Below are 22,867 nucleotides of genomic sequence, written 5' to 3' on the forward strand. Positions count from 1 at the left end.
GGCTAATATGTCCAGATACCCATTTATCTATTTATGCTATCTATTTGCAAAAGATGAACAGGGAATATTTCATCCAGGGAGTATTTTTCTTCCAAGCAAGCTCACAAACCTTATCCTGGCTTAGGTCCATATACCCAGTAAAGGGTTCTCAAACTAAAGTTTTTCTCTAACAAAACCATTTTCTTCCTCCATCTACCTCTTCGCTATTAAAAACATTTTCTGAGTACATAAATTACCACAATATACAAAGTCATATCAGAAAAAAGTACAGCAGCAAAAACACAGACATCCTACAGTCAAGTTTCCATTAAAAAAAAAAAAAAGTATAGAAATGTCAGCCATAGTACAACACACCAAGTGACAGGCCTATCTATATAGGTACACCCCTCCACAACAAGATTAAAACTATAAGTGTGTGCCAAAACATCCTCTTTGTTTTAAAAGTAAACAATATAACAGCCCCGGGTTTCCAAATCTGGATAAAATGTAAGCACCATGACATCTGATCAGACTAACCAGAGAGAATTCTACTTCTAGAGACTTATACTTTAAATTTCTAACAATATATTTAATCCTTATGTATTACAGGCTGAAAGATTCTACCCTAACCCAAGAATCAGGAGATGGTCAACCGGCTTTAAGTAACTAACTGGAAGTCACAGTCTTGCTTGATTTTACTCATATAGAATATGGACCGAATTCTCCAAAAGAAACAAGGTATTTTCTGGGTGTGATTATGCATACCTGTAATCTCAGCACTCCAGAGTCTGAAGCAGAAAGAAAGTTTGAAACCAGCCTCGGTTATATAGTGGGACTCTGTCTCAAAAAACAAATAACGCCCCCAAAAATACTCTCCCTAAAATATGGTACTTTACAAATGAAAGAAGTAATCACAAATAAAGCAAATCCAAATTAATGTTAGGGAACAAACACATGACCAATTCTACTCTATGTCTTGAAGTAGCCAAAACAGAAGTTTCTAGTTTTACTTAGCTGGCATTGAGCTCCTTTTTACCAACAAACCATGAAGCTAAAATAGTTACTACATCACCTAGACTGAGCAGAGGTGTCTTCATGAATAGAGGTCCCTATCAACTTAAAGAAATGTAACTATCGTCAAGCACAAACTGTATCACTTGAGTAAAGTTGAGTCCAAGCTAAGGCACGATGAATGATTAACAAAGAAATTGCTTTTGGTTTCAGGAATTGTAAAGGCAGACTGTCTGGCTGTTACAGGAAGCTGTATTAGTGCTGACAATGTTAAACTGTTTACAGAAACTAGGAAGCTGGCAGGGTTCCTCTCCATCACACACGCTGTCCTGTCCTGTATCAGAGACGCTTACAAATCTCAACAAATAACTGCAAATTAATTTTTAAAAAAACGTAAAAACTAGCAATGACACGCAGCTATTCTGTTAGTTTGATCCACATCTACAAATGTATCACATCCCCGTCATTCCTTGACTCAAGTTACCAAATTCCCTAGCTACTGTCACCCAAGAAGATTTAAAGGCAGGGTATCTTCTGAGTGCAGTGGCAGGTGACTGGATGTACCACCAGGATATGAGGAGTAATTAATCCAGTGCTAGACACCAGTTACGGCATGTTAGCCTCAAAGTACTAGTTTGTAGCTAGAAAGGTACCTTAAGTTTTACCAAGAGTGTGAATCTTAGGCTTTCCTTTTCCACAGTTAAGCTTTTTAGTTTACTCATAATGGAAACTAACCAGAAAAGGAAATGTTTGCTTTTGGGAACTCAGCAAAGAAAACATTCATGTTTGCACCCAAAATTATTACTAACAAATGAAGGGCCTGCTGTGCTATCACTACCCTATCCCTTTTCCCCTTACCCACCTCCCCCCCAAAAAACCCAACCTGACTTAACAGGCATCCATCTCCAGCAAAGTTTAAGTTATAGACCATGTTAAGAACTGGGTTTTGTTTTCTTGTATTTCAATTTTCATTAAAAGCTTAGTAATTATTAGTTAGGGAAAAACCCCACTAAACCTAATTTTAGTTACTTTGTCTGCTATCTCCTCCCATTCTCTCTTTATTTTTTGCTGTCCAAATGTAGCAAAAATAACTGGGCATGGTGGTCCATGCCTATAATCACAGTATTTGTGAGGCTCAGACAGAAGCGTGGCTACAAACCGAAACTCTGTCTCAAAAATTCAAACAAAACTACCAAAGAAATTTCAGAAATAATTCTTAAACGTAAAAAGGCCAAAAAAATTGTGACTTACATAATTCAGATTTTTTCATTTCCTTCAAAATTCATAAACTGGCACATAGAAATCATTTCTATTGTCCAGAAGTAACTTAATGTAATATAAAACATTTCACTTTTTATTCAGTAGACTCTTCACACTTACGATGTCTAACAGAAAGTTAAGTGTTGAGCCCCATGCTAGGGGATGAAAACAACGAATGAGGCCATACCCCAGAGCTTACATGCCAGTGAGGAGCCACTGCGATGCGTAAGCCTGAAGCAACACAGAGCCTGGGCGTTACATACAGCACACTCAGGAGATCACAGGCTAGGGATGTACTCTAGCCTGGAGGAGTGGGAAAGCATCTAATCAGACGTGGGCCTAAGGCACTAGGGGAGAGGTCAATGTGCCAGGAACAAATTCATCCAGATCACATATGCAGCTTGCCAAAAATACACATCACTGGTCTCATGCGATTTTTGAACCAGATTCTCCCATGATGGCATATGAGCTAAACAAGCATTCCAGTTAATCTGATGCCAGGTGTCAGAGGACCACCATTAGTTACATTAAAATGTAGTTACTATTGGGTGTGGTGATACACATCTGTAATCTCTATAATCTCAGGGGCTGGGGGATCACCAGTTTAAAGCCAGCCAGGATTACATAGTGAGACCCACACCCCACCACAACAACAAAAGAATAAGCAGGTATAACCATTCTGTGAAGAGTAATAAGGAGCTACAGTACCAGAACCGAGGGCAGATGGAGATGGACAGGTTAGAGGGTATGTCCAGAGGCCTAAGGAAATGTACTGTGGGCATCAGAAGTAAGATAGCTATTGCCTTGACTCACACCAACAGGTACACTCTAGGGGAACAGAGAACCAATCAAAGCTTTCTGAGCAACTCCATGCTATGTTTGAACAAGAAGACAAGGACAATATATGGAAGAAAGAAGAGAATAGATTTTGGGAAAGGATAGGACTTAAGAATCTTCATTGTGCAGAAAACTGATGATAGGAAAATTTAAATAAGAAAAGTGCCCAACACTATACCAACTACCACAGAGCATCATTAATCCCACAGAATAACCAAGCACCCAAAATGCGTAAGGTTAACAATTCTGAGGACACTAGAGTTTAAAATTTGATCTCAACTGTTCCTTTCTTCTTGTATTTCTCTACTTTTTTTTTTTTTTTTTTGGGTCCGGTTGTGGGCCTGAACTCTGGGCCTGGGCACTGTCCCTCAGCTCTTCAGCTCAAGGCTAGCGCTCTACCACTTGAGCCACAGTGCCACTTCCGGCTTTTTTTTTCTGCTTATGTGGTGCTGAGGAATCAAACCCAGGGCCTCATGAATGCAAGGCAAGCGCTCTATCACTGAGCCACCTTCCCAGCCCTATTTCTCTACTTTTTACCAGAAAAAAAAAAAAAAAAAACTATTTCTGAAACCTGTCTTTGGGAACTTTTTTGCTCTTGAAGCATTAACTGGCTCAAGTCAAATACTCAGAGGTCCTCATGCTGAGTGGCTTTGCCTATTTGCTTTTAATGAAAAAGAATATGTAGGCATCTTTTCTAAGGATGATAAACATGAGCTTCAACATGAGACAAAGAGGTAAAAGTCCAAATTCAAAACACATCAGAAGCCCAACATCAATTAGATGGCGCATAGGGCAAATACAGAACTTTGCCAGAGAACTTTCAAGTACACAGTCCTTCATTTATTCATTCAATATGTACTGGATATTTATTTCAGAAGGCTGTTTCTTCCCTGACCTTGGAAAGACTAATAACAGCCTGAGAAAACACAGAGTGGAAAGTGTAGTCTGTTGAGAAAAGGAACTAAGGAGGTGAATAAGAAGCACTTAAAAGAAGGGAGATGAGAAAGGCTCCGTGAAGGAACTCATGCAAACAGGTCTACAAAAATAACCATAGTCACCCAAGGTCAAAAACTAACCAGAGGTCTGGGAACTGGATGAAGGTTCTTTGTTCAGTTAAATTCGTAATTTTCAATATACAAACTACTCAGCAGTGAGACAGTCTTTGTCTTTCTGAAACTAAATTATTTGAAAAGATACATACTCAAAAGAAACTGAACAAGATAGCACACAATCAGTGGCCACTAAGGGTAAAATAAAGGTATCAGTTTTTATAAAAAATATATCTTAAACACTGTTCTAGAAACACTATTCTAGAATAGCTAAGACTGCTTCTAACAGCAAAGACTGCTGGCTGTATACCTCCTTGTGTAGCCACACCCATAAATGTGGATCCCTTTAAGGTTGGGGTAATTATTATTATTTTTTTTGGGGGGGGGTCCAGTCATGGGGCCTGAACTCTGGGCCTGAGCGCTGTCCCTCAGCTCTTCAGCTCAAGGCTAGCGCTCTACCACTTGAGCCACAGCGCCACTTCCGGCTTTTTTCTTTTTGCTTATGTGGTGCTGAGGAATCGAACCCAGGGCCTCAGGCATGCAAGGCAAGTGCTCTACCACTGAGCCACCTTCCCAGCCCAAGGTTGGGGTAATTATTAAACAACTTCCTAAGCAGCTTTACTTTAACTGTCACTTTATTTAAATCATGTTATATAAAACACTTCTGACCTGAACTACCTCTAAACTGCATATATGGTCTAGATTGCTATCACTGCTGGAATCTTTCTTGTCTTTAGCAAGTAAAACCCACCAAAGCACTCATAACTAAATAAAACATTTGGTTAAAACAAAATCTGCCTTGGGGCAGATTCCAAGTAACTGGAATTACAGGCATGAGCCACCATGCCTGGTTCATTTCTGTATTTTTAATCTTGTATGGGATACTTTCTTTTCTACCCTTTATTTAGCAGCTACTAAGTATTTTACAGGTAGTGTTATTTAGGAGGAAAAAGAAATACAATATAAATTCTGTTCTCATCTGAAATAGAAGTACAAAAATAATTTTTAAAGGAACCTTTCATGAAATGTGCTAAGGTCCCTTTAAACACACAAAATACAAAAACAGCACAAAAAGCACATTCATTGTTCAAGATTTATCCTTACATCAGATTAATTACCTCTATAAGCTAATTAATAATAATACACTTGAATGAATAACTAGGTTTACTTGCTAAACTCTTATTCCAAGAATAAAAGATAACTTTTTTTTTTTGGTCTGTTGTGGGGTTTGAACTCTGGGCCTGGGCACTGTCCCTGTGCTCTTCAGCTCAAGGTGAGTGCTCTACTGCTTGAGCCACAGCGCCACTTCTGGTTTTCTAGTGGTTTATTGGAGATAAAGAGTCTCTCAGACTTTCCTGCCCAGGCTGGCTTTGAATCATGATCCTCAGATCTCAGCCTCCTAAGTAGCTAGGATTGCAGGCGTGAGCCACTGATGCCTGGCTAAAGATAACACTTTTTAAAAAGATTATTATTGCTATGAGTGGAAGAAACTTAACTTCAAAAAGGGAGCAAAATAAAAAGAAAGTGCCTAAGAAAACTATTATGATCTTACTTTCAAAAAAGGAAAAAAATGACCAACATAGTAGCTTCATTAAATCCAGTTTACCTTGGCTCATACAGAAATCCAAGTAGCTGAGGCTACAATTTTGGACAGATACATTTTACATTACGGAAGTCAGTGAAAAAAAGCGTGCTAAGTCAGATATTATTAAAATGCCATTAGAATCAAACCACAAGTGCAAATGTCTTACCAGCTGGAATTCACGACGCCGGTCATAGGCATTCTGTATGCCACTGTCCGCCCACAAGGCTCTTATTGCAGGAAGATACTGCAAAAACACTCGGGTTTCCACCATTCCTTGGGCAGCCATGGGGGCCCGGGTGTCAAATGCCATCAGCTTGTCTCCATGGAGCTGGTTTTCAGTATCTCCCCAAGGAATATGAAGCTTCTCTCGGGCATCTACCAGCACCCTCATACCTTTGTTTAAAAAGAAGAAAAAAGGTGTAATTGTTAGATACATTCTTGAATGTTAGAATGAGTATGTGTGTGTGTGTGTGTGTGCATGCACGCACATGTGTGTATGTATATCGGTCCTGGCTTGAATTCAGGGCCTAGGTGCTGTCCCTCAGCTTTTTAAAAGAGGTTCAACGCTAGCACGCTACCACTTGAGCCACAGCTCTACTTCTGACTTTTTGGAAGTTTATTGGAGATAAAAGTCCCTGGACTTTCCTGTCCAATCTGGCTTTGAATGGCAATCCTCAGATATCAGTCACCTTATTAGCTAGAATTACAGGTATGAGCTACCAGTGCCCAGCTTAGACAGAATAGCTTTTATTCCAGTATTACTTTTATTAAAGTTTCAAGTAGTCCAGCCCACCTCTTCAAAACAACCTGTATCTTCTCAGGATTAAAAAAAAAGTTATCAGACTTACAACTGACATACTGAATTGAAACTCCTTTGTACAACTACATAAAGACAGTTTTTAAAAAATTGTTTATCATCTTAAAACTAGAGCCTTAAAAAAGCAAACACTATTAACTCATTGCTCTCTCTGAAGGACTTTAACATGCTGCAATTTGTAAAATGATTTCTGGGGTAAAGGTGGTCAAACCAAGCTCAAGAAGGAAGAGATTATGCTACTATGCTACGGAGCCCAAAGTCCAGGAACTGAAGACAAGGGCGTCACCCAAGGCTTGTATGCACCTGTCTGAAAGACACTTACTTGGGACACTAAAAGGCACACATTGTAGCCACATTTAATTGGGTCCCTCAGCAGCCTAATCACAACAAGTCTTTCTAGCAACACATCAAAACTCAAATGGTTCTCCCAGTGCAACCTTCAAATCAGTCTAAGTTGTAGGCCAGCTTTAGATTTCCCTAAAAGGGAGAGACCCAACTGGGGAGAAAACACACACACACACACAAAGTGTTCAGCATAACAAAGATTAGTTCAAACTTAGTATTTCTATCACTAAACTACTACCTTTGGTCTATCTTAGTAGTCAATTTGGCCTATCTTAGCTGTCAATTTTCTGATCACACCAACTGAGAAAAATGAATACCCAGTGACTTAGCACACCTCACCACGATGCTCCAAGGTCACACTTAGGACACCGTGCACATTAAGAACCAGGTGCTTACCTGGCTCACAGTTAGCAGGTTGACTATTCATTAACATAATTCCCTCAAGTTCAACTGCATGGGGATAACAAAGGTACCTTAAATTAGGGCCTGGCAAGGCACAATCGGAGGCCGTGAAAGAGACCTTAATTAGTTTTGTGCTAAACATGAAGGCAGGATAAATAGAACCGTCTTTGACAGTTTAACTGCAGGGATCCCAGGGCTAGGAGCTAGAAGTGAGCGGTGAGTTCCTCTGACTGCCTTGGCCCCACTCTGCCTCCCTCCTCAGGTAGTTTCCTCTCCCCAAGCCCTGGAAGGAAAAAACTGTACCAGCCCCGTGGCCTATGTACTTCCTACATGTGAACCCCTATAGATAGAACAATCTGAAAAGACCTGCACGTTACAGCATTACTCCTAGATCAAACAGGGTTGACAGGGACGTAACCTACAGAGAGTTGCTGCTGCTGCTTCAAAAGGCTACAACTTAAAAAAACACACACACAAATCAAAAACACCACCGATTCTTTGGAAGGCCCAGCAATAAAGAGCCGGGGTACTTTTCACTTAGGAACCACACGGGTCTGTCACACAAGAGCAGCTGCCATTCTCCAGCCCCAAACCTGACGCGCCGCCGCCACCTGCACCGAGGGATCCAGGAGGGCACCGCCTCGCCCCGTGGAGCCCGCAGGGGTGCCCCGTTTGCCCCGCGGGGTGAAGCGTACGGCCCGAGCCTACGGGCAAACATCCTGTTACACTGGGGCCAAAGATCCCGCAGGATGGGGTTTGTTTTAGATTCACGGCGGGGCAGCTCTTCCCCGGAGTCACCCCCAAGCTCACATCCCTGGCCGCCACCCCCTCCGCAAAGGACACCAGGGCTGTCACCCCACGCCCTCGACACGAGCTGTCTCTACTCAGACGCTTCCAGAACCCCCCCCCCCCCATCCCCCTTTGCCCAGCTAGCGGCCCAAGGAAGCCGGGCAACCTGACGGCTCGGGTTGGGGAGGGACCTGCTGGTGTGGGGGGGGTGGAAGGGGGGAGATCCGAGTCGGAGACGAGACCGGTCAGCAGGGAGGAGGACAAGGAAAGGTCACCCGCACCCCCCGACTCCCGGCTCGCCTCACTTCCCCGTGGGATGGGGGCGGGGGGGGGGAAGCCGAGGCCCGCGGCGGCGGGAGGGACCCCGGGCGCGCCCCCTCCCCGCCGGTCCACCTCCCGGCTGGGCGAGGTCCGCGCGCCGGCCGGGGACCGGGCGGAGAGGAGGGCGGTGCCCGGCCCCGCGCCCGCCGCCGCCGGCCGGGGTCCCGCCGCCCGGGGCCCCGCGGCCCGGCCCGCGCGCGCACGCCCGCCCGCACCTTTGATCACGTTGCTGTAGATGGTGGGGCGGAACTCCTCGCGCGCGCGCTGGTCGAAGTCCTGGCCGTGGATGATCCGCATCTGCTTCAGGAAGGTGGACTTGCCGCTCTCGCCCGCGCCCAGCAGCAGGATCTTCACCAGCCGCTTCACGTAGGTCTTCTCCCGCGACAGGCATTTGTCGATCTCCTTGGACTTGCGCTGCTGCTCGGCCTCGCCGCTCGTCAGCACGCAGCCCGGGAAGCACACGGACAGCACGGACCGCGACGGCAGGAAGTCCGCCATCTTGCCGCCGCCGCCGCCGCCTCGGCGGGCCCCTGCGGCTCCACCACCGCCTCCGCCTCCTCCCGCGCCGGGCGGCTCCGGCTCCGCGGCTCGAGGGCGGGGAGCGCAGCCGGCGGCCCGAGCGCGCCCGGGGAGGGAGGGAGGGAACCACGAACTGACTCGCAGGGCGGGCCGGGCAGGGCGGGCCGAGCCAGCCGTGGGGGGCAGGGGGGAGGGAGGGAGGGAGGGAGAGAGGGAGGGAAGGAGGAGAGGGCGGGCCCGGGAGGGGCGGTGGCCCCGGAGGCGGGGGCGCGCACGCTGCCTCGCGGGGGCGCGCGCGTACACCGCGAGTGCCGCGCTCACCGCTGTCTCCCTGCCCGCCCCCCCCCCCCCCACACTCTGGCCGGCGGATCACGCGCTCGCTCCCTGGCTCGCGTGCCTGCGGCCGGGCACGCGCCCGCGGGGAGTAGCCGCACGGCGGTCACGTGACTCGGGCACGGCGCGCGCCCGCGGAGCCAGGCTTTCTGTTTCCTTTTTACCGCGCGCGGTGACGCGCAGGGCGCGCGCCTGGGCTCCGGCCTGGGGCGCTGAGGGGCGGGGGTCGCCCTTTCTCCCTCGAGTGCTCCCGCCGCCGGCTGTCACCTCCACGTGCCCGGGGCCGGTGACATTCGCTCGGGGAAGTTATTTCACCTGCAGGCGCCAGCGGAGAGCCTGCAAGGTTCCGGCGCGTTCTCTGCAGGTGACACCCTTGGCCTCCGAGGTCGGAAGGTCGGGGGGCGGAGTTCTCCCTGTCCCCAGGCCTTCCCCCCCGCCCTCCGTCACTGTCGACCCCCGTCGGGGCTCCGGTGCTGGCGTTCGCCCGGGCCGCGCGCGAGGCGGTGCCCGGCCGCCGTGGAGGGACTGAGCTGCGGCGCCCTGGGTGGGTCTCCCCCGGAATCGCGGGGAGCGGGGCGGGGGGTGAGGTCATGGCGAGATCCCCCCGAAACCCGACACTCCCAGCAAGGAAACAGAAGCCCACGGACCGGGATTTGCAAAAGGCACATCTTCGTGTTCCTGCCCAGCCAGGGGCTTCGTTGTTCACTGTTCTAACGGTAGAGTTGGGCCAGGGCACCTGCCAGGGCTGCCAGGAGAAAAGCCACGGCTGAGTTGGCAACCTGGCTGTGTAGCAAAGACCTCAGAAACCAGCGTTGGCATTCGTGTGTGTGTGTGGTGTTGGGACTTGAACTCAGGACCTCACACTATCCCTCAGTTTTTAATTTTTCTGTTTTTGTTGTTGTTCCAGATTAGCACTCTACTACTTGAGCCACGTGGTGTGTGTGGATAATTGGGAATAAGAGTCTCACTGGACTTTGCCCTGTCTGCTTTGAACTAAGATCCTCAGACCTCAGCCTCTTGAACAGGATTCCAGGCAGGAGCCACTAGCATCCAACTAATTAATGTCTTTATTTTGGCCCATCCTAGGGGGTTGAACTCGGGGACTAGGTGCTGTCCCTGAGCCTCTTTGTGCTCAAAGATAGCGCTCTACCACTTGAGCCACAGTGCCACTTCTACCTTGTTCTGAGTAGTTTAGACAGCAAGAGTCTCATTGGCTGGCTTCAAACAGCCATCCTCAGATCTCAGTTAGTATTACAAGCATGAGCTACTGGCACCCGGCTTTTTGTCCTTCTTAGTATTTAGTATTTGTCTGTCTGGGTTTCTCAGTGCAACATAATGCTCCTTGGTTTGGGCTTCTGTGGCTCAATAACTTCCTTATGCCAACAGAGTTTGGGTCTGCACTGTCGAAGGCATATAGACAAGTTTAACTTAAAAATCAGAGCAAACTCAGTACTGTAAATCAGTTACTGTCTGGGCTTGGGTTCCTGACTGAGAGGCCTCATGACTCAATGCAATGGTTGCAGTAAACAATCTATAAACAGTCACTATAGTTGGATTATCTCCTGCTGTGCTGGCCAGGGCCGTGAAGTAGACAGTCTATACAGAGTGGGATGGCCCATCATCCTGCATCTGTGAGTTGCCAGGGTCAGGACCAGTAGGCCGTGCTGTCAGGTCAAATGTATGGTAAAGGTCTAGCCTGGATGGAAGCTCTCTCCATTGTGTATCAGAGTTATGCAGGCCTTCTTATACCATGGAAGGACTAGCTTCTACCTAGGACAAAGCTCTGTTCTACATTGACTCCAGTTGCTCATCTGACTTTTCAGTAAAGTCAGAGGAGAGAAGCCTCTTAAGTTAGGCTAGTTAACATCTTTTTCCTGAAATCTGTGCAGCATAAAGGAAAAGCAAGGAAGCCCAGGAGGCAGGAAGTTATTCCTGCCCAGCCAGTTCATGTTGTGACATGTAAAGCAGCAGAAAAACTGTTCAAAGGCCTATGTGGAGCCTTGCTTTGGAACAAGCTTGGCTCAGAGAGAGCCTGAATCTTCTAATCAGTTGTTGCGGAAAAAGAGACCACCTGGAGCCCAGCCTGGGTGTTTGGTTAGCCCTGTGTCTTCTAACTGATGACCAAGACACCTTGTAAAATATGAGCATAGAAATGAGCCAGCTAGGTGTGGTGGTATACAACTATTATCCCAGTGCTGTGGAAGCTGAGGAAGGAGGATGGGGAGTTCAAGGCCAGCCTTAGTTATATAGTAAGATCTTGGAGGGGAAGAGGAGGGAGGAGGAAGATATGAATATAAGTATGAGACTGTGTCAAGATTCAGTGGTTCCTCAAGAAGTTAATATAGAACATAAAAACAGTATGAAGAGGTTCAGTGAAAGCTGTTGAAATGGTATTAAGAAGGGGAGAAGGAGAGAAGCAAGAGTGATAGAAAGGGTGAGATTGATTGAAATCTGTTGTAAACATGTGGAAATGTTTCAATAGAAGTCCTCCCTCACATAACTAATGGTAGTTGTTTGTTTGTTTTTAAGGAGGGGGGGGTGAGGATTTTTTAAAAAGCAGTAAACCATAGGATTGCTGCATGACCCAGCAATCCCACTTCTACGTACATACCCCCAAGTCATTGAAAACAGGTGTCCAAACAAAAACTTGCTCACTTGTGTTGATGGCAACACGACTTAGAATAGTCAAAGGTAAAAGCAGCTCAGAGGCTTCTAAGTCAGTGAATGGTTAAAGGAAATGTGATATAGCTATGTGATGGAATTATTCAGTCACAAAAAGAAATGAAGTCCTGATATACATTGCCAATCCACTTTGAGAATACACTAAATGAAAAAAGAAGGCCACATAATGTATAGTTTTTCTGAGATTAAATGTCCAGAGTAACTGAATCTACAGAAACAAACAAAAAAAAAGTGTTGTCAGGGGCTGGAGAGTGTGTGTGTGTGTGACTTCAATGGGTACAAGGTTTCCTTTTGTGGTGACGAGCAGTTTGGAAAGTAGATAAATGGTGTTGAATGTGGAACACTAGTGAAGGCAACTAGATTGCATGCTTTGAAATGGTCAAAATGATGCTGTATGAATTTGCCACAGTAAAAAAATCAAATGAGCCAGATGCCAGTGGCTCATGCCTGTGATTCTAGCTACTCAGGAGGCTGAGATCTGAGGATCCCGGTTCAAAGCTAGCCCAGGGAGGAAAAGTCCTTTTGAGGCTCTTCAACTAACACCCAAAAACTGGAAGTGACGTTATGGCTCAAAGTGGTAGAGCACTAGGCTGAGTAAAAGAGCTCAGGGACACTCCCAGGCCCTCAGTTCAAGCCCCATGACTGACTGACAAAAACAGAAAACAAAACAGAATTAAAAAAAAAATGAATTAAGGAAAATATATGTTCCATTTAACCTAGAAGGTTAAAGTGTGTAATGTTTAGTGAATAAAAGTGGCACAGTGCTAGAGCACCTGCCTAGCCAGCACGAGACCCTGTATTCAAACCCCACTACTAGAACAGGGCTCTGGTGGCTCAAACCTCAGATCTTAGCCTCCTGAGTAGGTAGGATCACTGGTAGAACACCAGTCTTGAGCAAAAAAACTAAGGGACACTATCCAAGCCCTGAGTTCAAACCCCAGGACCAACACATACACTCTCCCCCACCAAAAGAAGTACTGAAAAAACTGCCATTATTTTTTTTTAATAACAGGGACAAGTTTAATTATTCATGCCAGAAGCTAATCTACTCTAGAAGCTATTTCAGTTTACAGTGTAATGATGTTGATGATATTTTAATCTTTAGATACATTGTTTCATCAGTGAAGAAAATATTTTGAAACTTTTAAAGATTGTATTGAGCCCTGATTTGAATCAAATCTTCTGGATACTAAGTTGCCAATAGATCCAGATGTCAGTTCATTGGAAACATCTGTACAGTTGAGCCATATGCAAATAGAGAATTTAGAAACCCCACCCCACCCCCAGCTGTGTTAAAAAGACAGGAAACCCAGATCAGTTTTAGCATCCTTTTTGGAAGCTGAAAGTTTAGGGGGCAGTCTTGAACAATGGGACTAAAAATGAAATGCACTTCTAAATGATTTTTCTCCTCTTTACACCTTAGGAGGGAATAAACCCTTTCTGATAATACTGCCGTTCTTGGAATCGACTTGTAATTCATCTCTTGGAAACTGAAAGAAAGATGCTCCTATTTTATAGTCATGGTTTATTTTTAATTTTAAAAAATGGTATTATTTTGATTGTTGGCCAGTCTCTGAGCCAAATAACTTTAGGCTGTTTACAGAAAATCAGGATTATCCACAAAGGACAAAAAAATGTGTCACCCTCAGACTTAGTCAGAAGAATGTGCCAGAGGCTTCAGGAACAGTTCCAAAGAAGAGTTAAAAAAAATTTTTTAATGATGGGAAATATAATTTAAATAAATGCTTTGGTTGCCAAGGTAACTACTCACTACACCCATTTAGATGCTGTTTATTTAAAACACAGTCACATTACAGGATAGTTAAACCTTGGGTTCATTTTCTAATAAAGATGATGACATATCCAGCAATTTCATTACACAACTCTCTTGTGTCTAACCCTCTATATAGAATAAATGGATTCTAATATTCTCACAGCTCCAGCAGGCATGATTTCTTCCACTTCCCTTTTCCCTAGCAGGAAAGGAAGGGAATTCCCAAGCTCTCCAGAACATGACCCTCTTACATATGGGTGATGTTTTAAATGCCTCAAAACACTCTGACCTACTTTATCTCATTCACTACACTGCTAACAATAGCCTAGTAGGAACACCCAGCATTAACCTCCATCTTATTGGCCAGACAAGAAGCTGACTGGGAAGGAATGCTTAAATCTCTCCCTTCCTTCTCTCTTCTCTCCCTCTCTTTCTGCTCTCTCTCTTTCTCCCTTCTCTCCTCTCTCTCCTTCTTTCAATCACAGTGGCCAACTGGACTCAAAGCTGTGGATGTTGTCCACTGCTCTTCCTGATATTCCTAAACTAGTCGTAGTGTCTAGAATGCCTGGTGTGTGAGCTCCAACGGAAGATCAAAAGCTAACTGTACTTGGCCTCAAGGTACCATGGAGTCCAGTAGTTTTGTTTGTTGCTTAGTTGGTCTGTTTTTTCCAGATCCTTCCAGGCTGCCTGCCATTTTGAAGCTGCGCAGCTGTTAGGCTGAATAGAGTAAGATGTTCCATGCTTTGGAGCTCAGTGCTGCTTGTAAGAGGTTCCAGGTGGCCAATGGAGAAATTATATTTCAAAAAAATGGAATCCTACTTATGGCTGTATTTACCTGCTATGTCAATCCCACACAATTATTTCATTCGAGTTCAACCTAAAAAGGAAACTTCTTTTGTAATGAAATCTGATGTTGCCCTGACCAGAATAAACTCCTCTTGCGGAAAGTTTCATATGAAACTAGACATGTGGAGTTGAATGGTGGGTGGTTTTGTTTGTTGTTGTTAATAATGGAAAACATGACTTTAATTACTGGTTGTATTTTTCTCAGCCTCTGTAAAAGATCTGTGAACTACTGATGACCAGCTGAGACCTTGGCTCATCCCAGATCAGAAACCTATACAGTTTCAAAGACTCATACAAGAGCTCCTGGAAATGCTTGTGCCTAGGTTTGTGCTCTATCAGACTGATCCCCAGGCCTATCTGTCCATGTAACATTGCACACAAAGGCTTTGCCTGAAAAATAATTTTTTTTTTATGCTAGTCCTGGGGCTTGAACTCAGGGGTCTGGGCATTGGCCCTAATCTTTCATTTTGTTTTGTTGTCTGTTTAACCAATTAAGCCAAAGCTCCATTTCCAGCTTTTTTGGTGATTAATTGGAGATGAGAGTCTCATAGATGTTCCTGCCTGGGTTGGCTTCGAATTGTAATCCTCAGATCTCAACCTCCTGAGGAGTTAGGATTATAGGAATGAGCCACCTGTGCCAGGCCTTGTCTGTGGATCTTGAGATTCATTCTAAAAATCTCAGAAACCCTGTTCACATCCTCTTGGTTATTTTTCCTTACATTTACTCATTTGCTTATTTTTTATTTTTATGTTTGCAGGTATGGTCTTGCTGTGTACCCCACACTGGCCTAAAACTGATGATCCTCCTGCCTTGTCCCAGATGTTGGGAAAACAGAGGTGCACCACACATCTGGCTTCCTTTACCACAGTTCAAGATAGGAGATATTTTTAATGCTTTCTTTCCTATAAATGCCACTTGCCAGACACAAGCAAGTATCCTTTACCAGAGGTTCTGTTTCTCTAAGGAAGTTCAAGTCTGCAATCTCCAGGTATTTCTGCATACCAGAATCCTCTGTTTCCAACCCAGTGGTCATTGTTATCTTTCCCTTGGGACACTGGATTTGTAGGCTTAGACCTCATACTTCCCAGTACCCATATACCAGGCTGGCTGGCAGGTTCCGTCACATGGCACTGCCTACAGAGCTGGCCTTTGCCTCTACAAAACCCCAGAAGGCATCAGCTTACTGCTGACCAGTGTGCCATTGGCAGTTAGGGCTCATCTAGGAGGCCAGTCCATACGACTTTAGTCAGAGGATGGCAGACTGCTTCCTAGAACAAATAATGTCACCCACTTTCTCCAGCTGCTGAGGAAAAGAGAGGTGAGCTCATGATAGGACTCAGAGAAAGGCAGCAATTGCTGAGTCAGAATGGCAGCAGAGGGGACCTGGGACACAGGCCTTGTAGCCAGGCTGCCTTGCCTGCTTCACTTACTGGCTTTGTCCTCAACAGGAATTTGAGAGGAGGAAATAAAAGCCAAAGGAAGTGGCTGGATGTGGGTGTGGCAACTTTGCACCTGTGACTTCTTGAGCTGTGATAGGGAAAGGTCCCTTAGGTAAGAGAGGTGATCCACTATTCTTTCCAAACCAGAGTAGCTCAGACTATATTGTCTGTTCTGCATTTTGTCTTCCAGAGAAGAAATGTAGAACAGTGGCAAGAACTTGGGTGGAAACTCACCTAATAGATCTAAGTTTTCCCTTTCTTTTCTTTTTTTGCCAGTTGTGGGGCCTGAACTCTCTACATGGGCACCGTCCCTTAGTTCTTCAGCTCAAGGCTTGCATTCTACCACTTGAGCCACAGCCCCACTTCCAGCTTTTTCCACTTATGTGGTGCTAAGGAATCAAACCCAGGGCTTCATACATGCAAGGCAATCGCTCTACCACTGAGCCACCTTCCCAGCCCCAGTCTTCCCTTTCTTAAGTGGAAAATGGGAAGATGGCTGTGTACAAAGTTGTCATGAGGACCAGATTATAGGACACATGTGCTTGGCCCATACATGGAAGGGTTCATTTTAGACTATTAGAGGAAGGAGCAACTAGGTGTCTTTACAATCCCTAAGGAAGCTTAAGAGTTATTGTCCTTGCCAGAATGTTCTCCCTGGATCTTTCCCAAGCCCTTCCACTGGTTGCTTATTCTTCATTTTCTCCTTCAAGTTCATTCACACTCTGCAGTCAGATCTGTTTCTGGTGGTAAGGACCTCATAACGAGGAGAGTAAGATAGGCACATGAGTGACTGTTCCCAAAGTCTCAGCTCTGAAGAGAGCCTAAGGAGATCCGAAGCTCAGGCAGAGACATTGGCCTGGTACGTTTAAGGGCATAGTCTTCATTTTCTTATCTGGAAAGTAGGCATAGAATGCTTTCAAGATGGCCAAGCAGGCATCCTGAGTAGCTAGGATTACAGGCATGAGCCACCAGCACCAGGAGTCCCTGAGCTTTTTTGCTCAAAGATCATGCTCTACCTCTTGAACCACAGCTCCACTTCCAGTTTTTGTTTTTGGTGCTTAGAAAATAAAATTTAGGGTGGCTCAGTGGTAGAGCACTTGCCTTGCATGCTCGAGGTCCTGGGTTCGATTCCTCAGCACCACATAAGAACAAAGCCTGAAGTGGTGCTGTGGCTCAAATGGTAGAGTGCAAGCCTTGAGCTGAAGAGCTGAGGGACAGCGCCCAGGCCCAGAGTTCAGGCCCCACGACCGGACCCCAAAAAAACAAAAAAAAAAAAAAAAAGAAAATAAAATTTAGCACATATGACAACAACAACAAAAAAAAGATCAAGGGACATGGCTCAACAGGTAAAACACTTAACTAGCAAGTTCAAGGCCTTAAATTCAATCTCTAGTACCAAAAGAAAATGTTAAATGATATTAGTGTGCATAAAAATTTTAAAAATGGAGCCGGGCGCTGGTGGCTCACGCCTGTAATCCTAGCTACTCAGGAGGCTGAGATCTGAGGATCTCAGTTCAAAGCCAGCCCAGGCAAGAAAGACCATGAGACTCCTATCTCCAATAAACCACCAGAAAACCAGAAGTGGCTCTGTGACTCAAGTGGTAGAGCACTCGCCTTGAGCTGAAGAGCTGAGGGACATCACTCAGGCCCAGAGTTCAAGCCCCACGACCGACCAAAAAAAAAAAAAATGGGGCAGGGGCCATTGAATCACACACCTGGAATCCTAGCTACTCAGGAGGCTGAGATCTGAGGATTACGGTTCAAAGTCAGCCCAGCAGGCAAATCTGTGAAACCCATCTCCAATTAACCACCAAGAAGCCAGAAGTGGACCCGTGGCTCAGTGGGAGAGCACTAGTCTTGAGTAAAAAAGCTCAGAGATGGTGCCCAGGCTCTGAATTCAAGTCCCAGGACTAGCATGCATCCGTGCGCATGCACACACACACACACACACACACAAAAAGTAGATTCACAAAACCAAGTTCCAAACATCTGTTTTCTAATGAGCAAGATAAGTATGTCTTGATGTTAAAGAAATTAATAACATGAAAGAAAATGCAAAATTCCTCAGTTACTCTAGCCATGGCTCATTAGTTAGATGGAACCAGAGGTCATTTCCTGGGACAAGACTTTAGGTCATTAATATGCAGCCAGGCAGGTGGAATAGCCTGAGAGCCAAGGAGTGCCTGGCAAGAGCATGGGACCATGTGGAAGCCAGTTTGCTTAGAGCCGACTCGCCGAGGCTGAAGAGGAAGGGTGGAGTCTGACAGAGAAGACTTCGTATCCTGAGTTATGATGCTGAGATTGTACTCTGTCCCTGGATAGGAAGCACTGGCATTACTTTTGAGCAGGAATTGGTGTCAAGTGCATTGTTTCAAGTGAATTTGCATGGTACTAGTGTCCAGAGAGATTGGAATGAGGAGAGACACCAGAGATGGAGGATGGAGGAGGAGGGCTCAGGTATATAGAGATAGCACCTGGCATAGATCCTTCTGGAGGCTGTACAAAGACAAAGTCCACGACGGGACTTAGAACCAGACACTGTCTTTAGAAAGGGGAGGTGGAGGAAGAAGGCCCAGGCAGCCTCTGGAGCTGCATGCCTGGGGATGAGTTTGACATGGAAAGGTTTAAGGAACCCAGGAAGTTTTGCTGGCTAGGCAATGACTCCCCCAAGGCGCAGACAGCTGAACCCAGGCCGGGAGTTAGTAGATTTTTTTTAATTTTTATTTGTTTTAATCCCAAAGTAAATTTTAACTCCAGCCCCACCCTCTGAATCATGGGCCACCCTAGACTTTGCTCTGAGTTTGAGATTGTGAGAGACACTCCTTCATTCTGGGGAACTCTGAGGTGGGCAGTCTGGGCTGGAGCTGTAGCAGAAGTTCTTTGTTCTCAGAAATCAAGGGGAAAGGGCCTGGTAGAAAGCCCTCTCTGCTCCCTGGCTGGCTTTCTCTTTCTTACTCCTAACTTCTTCCCTGGGGAGAGCGTCACTTGTCAGGCAAATCCAGGCCAATAGCTCTCACCCTCTTGGCTCCCTGCCCTGAGCCCATGTGTTCCCATCTCAATGCACACATGGTCCCAATCAGGAGTGTCTGGGGGCTGCTGGCAAAGCTGGGGCCTGAGCCCCACCACAGCCATGGCAAGACTTTCAGGGCCATGTCTGAGCTGCTAGGTGTGGGAAGTACCAAGGAGAAAAGTTGCGTTCATAGTGGGTGTGGTGGGTTGGCCAATGGGCTCCCGCTGCGCTGCTGTACTCTGTCATCCTGAAAACAATAGGGGCAGGGACAAGCCGCCCAGGGCTGAGACAATGAGACCATCCTGAGCAGCCTAGGAGACAAGGAAGCATGGGATACAGATGGGACATTGATGGCGTCCATTGTCCTTTGAGCTCTGGCTATCTTCCTGGATAACCCTGGACTGCAATCCTCTGTGTGTGTGTGTGTGTGTGTGTGTGTGTGTGTGCGCGCACGAGCGTGTGCATGAGCACGTGAGCCAGTATTGGAGCTTGAATTCAAGGCCTGGACACCGTCCCTTAGTTCCTCACTCAAAGCTGGTACTCTACCACTGGAGCCACAGCTCCTTTCTGGTGGTCATTGGAAATATCATAGACATTCCTGTTCAGGCTGATTTGAACTATGATCTTAAGATCTCAGCTTCGCAATCCTCCTGTTTATACTTCCACATACCTAGAATGATGCCATTGTACCCAGCTTTTTTATTGAGGTGGAGTCTTGAGAACTTTTGACCCAGAATGGCCTAAAACCACAAGGATAAAACTTTTTTCTTCTTTTCTTCTTTTTTTTCCTCTGTCTCTGTCTATCTCTCTGTCTCTCTCTCTCTTCCTTCTCACCCCTCCTTCCCACTTTCCCTTCCTTTGTTGGAAGTGCTGTGGATTGAAGCTGGGGCATAGCACGTGCAAACACAAACCCCTTGTCTGATCATAAAGAACCAAGCAGGTAGTTCTCCACCCAGCATCCTCAAGCCAGTGTTGTGGCTCTTCTACAACAGTGTGCCATGTGCAGAGCATCCCCCCACCCCACACACACTCCCAGAAGCTCTGCGTCCCAGAGAGGCTGGGTGGGTCTGGGCAGAAGCTTCCTCCGGGCGCTGGCTGGGCACAGGGCCCAGACTTGGGCTTTTCTAGGTCAGGCGGTTCTATCTTCAGCCTGGCCTGAGGATACAGCGCGTGTGTAAACTGTAGACATCCCCAGGCAGGCTGTATAAACACAGACTATCTCCCACTCCAACGCTTCCTTTGGGGAGACTCCATTCCAACTTCTTATCAACTGGAGCTTCCTACCCAGATAGAAGGAAGCTATTAAAGTCCATTTCCTGGTATTGCCTTGACCCCAGCAGCCTGGGGAAGCCAGTGTCCCTTCCAGGAGAATGTCTTCACACCCCTCAACTCTATTACTCAGCCTCCAATCCCCCACATCAAACAAGCCTGCAGGAATTTTGAACATGCTTTTAGCCAAAGCTTAGGGCCCTTGACATTTACTTGTTGCTCTAGCTCGTTCAAACTTGTTTACTTGGCTTTCTGGGCCTTCCTTGAGCAGCTCCTGCCGCCTTGGTCACTTACAAACATTTTTCCCTTCCCGATGTTCAGCTACCCTATTCCATCCCTCACACAGGTTCTGTTCATCCCTGTACCGATTTCCTGGTTCTTTCTCCACGTCTTTCTTACCCTTCTGGTTGTGAAATTACTGTTCTCCTTTCTTGTCACATACCACTGTCATAAAGTTTAGCCTGAAGATCTATCTAAGAGTGATCTGAGCATACCCAGCAATTTAGCACTGTCAAGCCTCCAGGATGCCCCCCACTCCCATGAGCCTCTGTTCCTGGTGTTCATTTCCTTGTGTAGTCTTCCCCAAATGGATGGAACCAAGCTGGATAATCAAGCGACTCTTGACTTGTTTGTGGTGGGATTTGAACTCAGTCTTGCTCTTGCTAGGCAGATGCTCCACCACTTGAGCTTTTACCTCAGCACATGATTTTTGAGGGTAGGTCTTTAAAGACATTACAACTTCTGCCTTGCATTCTCCTATCATCTTCTTTTTTTTTTTTCTGTCAGTTATGGGATTTGAACTCTGGGCCTGGGCGCTGTCCCTCAGCTCTTCAGCTCAAAGAAGCACTCTACCACTTTAGCCATAGCACCGCTTCCGGTTTTCTGGTGGTTTATTGGAGAGAAGAGTCTCATGGACTTTCCTTGCCCAGGCTGGCTTTGAACCACAATCCTCAGATCTCAGCTTCCTGAGTAGCTAGCTTATAGGTGTGAGCCACCGTTGCCCAGCTTCTGTCATTTTCTAGGGAAGAAAGTGTCAGCCATGCTGTGAGGATACTCAACCAGCCCTCTATTGGAGACTCCTTGTCCACAGCCAGCACCAATATGACAGCCATGTGAGTGAGCCACTTCAAAGCAGACACCAGACAAGCTCTTGGCAAGTCCCAGACAACAGTATTTCTTTCCTCCAGAGAGATTCTCTGCTAGAATCATGATGTGGTTTCCTCTTCTTAAGTTCTAGCCTCACAGGAACTATGTGAGGTAATACTTATTGTTGTACTAAGCTGGAAAGTCCAAGGACCAGTGTAGAAGGGTCTATAATCCCAGCACTCAGGAAGCTAAGATAGGAGAGTCATGAATTCAAGGCCATCCTGATCTATAGAGTGAGATTTTTGTCCCAAATAATCGTCCCAAATTTAATCTACTTAACTTTGGTTAAGGACCTATTAGGAGCAGAACCCTAGATCATAAGGACTAAATGTAACAGGGAACCCTGCACTCCAAATTGTTGTTAGTAAAGACTGATAAAATGCAACTGATCAGTCATTTTTGATTATCCGGGGAGGAAGGAGAGGAGGACCATGCAGGGGTCTCATATGGAAGCTACTAGACTCCGGTTTTTCAAATTGGGACGTTGTGGTCACAGTCCCTTAAGTGCTCTCCTCGTGCCTACACTGCTGCTTGCATCTGGAAGCAGGATGTGAGGGCTGGGTGGAAAGTGCTGCTCTTACATCCTGTTCCAAGTGCTTCCTGGAAACTCAGAAGAAAGGAGAAGAAAGCAGAGGCTTTGCATCCCAGCCAGCTGCTATCCACGGAGCGTGAGTCAGCCTTGGGAAATGGGTGGCAGAGCCCACCAGAACATCCTGAAACTTTACTTGGTTGTTTTAAGAACGAGACCACAGATGTCCCAGGAGCTGGCCCGTGTGAATGGGCACAGAAGTTTTGCCAGGCTCATATACACCCCAGACTCTTCTGAGATGCCTAGTGCCTTAGCTGAGCAGAATTTCCCCCATTCATTCTCCAGCATATGAAGCCTGGGATGGGGTCATTAGGTGCAAATGAAGTACAAGGTTGTTGTTGGTGGTGGTGGTGGTGGTGTGTGTGTGAGTGTGTTGATACTGGAGGTAGAACTCAGGGCCTCTTCTTCTTGCTTGACTTTTCTGCCCCAAATGGCATTCTACCACTTGAGCCACACATCTACTTCTGGTTGTTTCTGCTGGTTGACTGGAGATACGAGTCTCATGGACTTCTCTGCTCAGGCTTGGATTTATGATCCTTAGATCTCAGTCCCTGAGTAGCTAGGACTGGCGTAAGCCAACAGCACCCGGCAGAAGGCATAAGTTTCAATGATGAAGACCAGGATGGGTTCCAAGTTCCTAATGAAGCCCCAGAAGGATTCCACATTCCCTCAGGGTTCCAAGACCTCAGCCTGCCAGCAGGTCGGTGCTAAAGCCATTCTCAGGGTCAAGGTCAACCCCCACCCCCCAGTTGCATGACACAGAGACACAGAGCTACCATAACAAAGCATCAAAAATTGGGTGGCTTACGCACTGTGTTGTGTCACAGTTGAACAGGCTGGAAGTCTAACCTGAAGGTGTAGGTG

General features: G+C 46.2%; 1 protein-coding gene and 1 long non-coding RNA gene across 4 annotated transcripts in view; one reads left to right on the top strand and one right to left on the bottom strand.

Moving 5' to 3' along the window:
• Gna13 (G protein subunit alpha 13) overlaps positions 1 to 9,035 on the bottom strand; it is a 43,170-nt gene extending 34,135 nt beyond the window's left edge. The window contains exons 1-2 of the mRNA XM_042702579.1: positions 8,611 to 9,035; positions 5,888 to 6,114 (exon numbers count right to left, since the gene is read on the bottom strand). Of these exons, the coding sequence (XP_042558513.1) occupies positions 5,888 to 6,114; positions 8,611 to 8,893 (510 nt within the window). The 5' untranslated portion in view covers positions 8,894 to 9,035. The remainder of the gene's footprint in view (positions 1 to 5,887; positions 6,115 to 8,610) is intronic.
• Positions 8,680 to 16,031, top strand: LOC122128328. Of its 3 annotated transcripts, none has more exons than XR_006151413.1 (3): positions 8,680 to 8,761; positions 14,755 to 14,872; positions 15,308 to 16,031. It is a non-coding gene; the product is annotated as an uncharacterized LOC122128328 (long non-coding RNA). The 3 variants fall into 3 exon arrangements; XR_006151411.1 differs by lacking the exon at positions 8,680 to 8,761 and adding an exon at positions 9,431 to 9,791; XR_006151412.1 differs by lacking the exon at positions 8,680 to 8,761 and adding an exon at positions 9,431 to 9,611.
• The last annotated feature ends 6,836 nt before the right edge of the window (positions 16,032 to 22,867 follow it).

Source organism: Dipodomys spectabilis, unplaced genomic scaffold, assembly GCF_019054845.1.
Source record: "Dipodomys spectabilis isolate Male_0828 unplaced genomic scaffold, ASM1905484v1 ptg000329l, whole genome shotgun sequence".
NCBI classification, from domain to species: Eukaryota; Metazoa; Chordata; class Mammalia; order Rodentia; family Heteromyidae; genus Dipodomys; species Dipodomys spectabilis.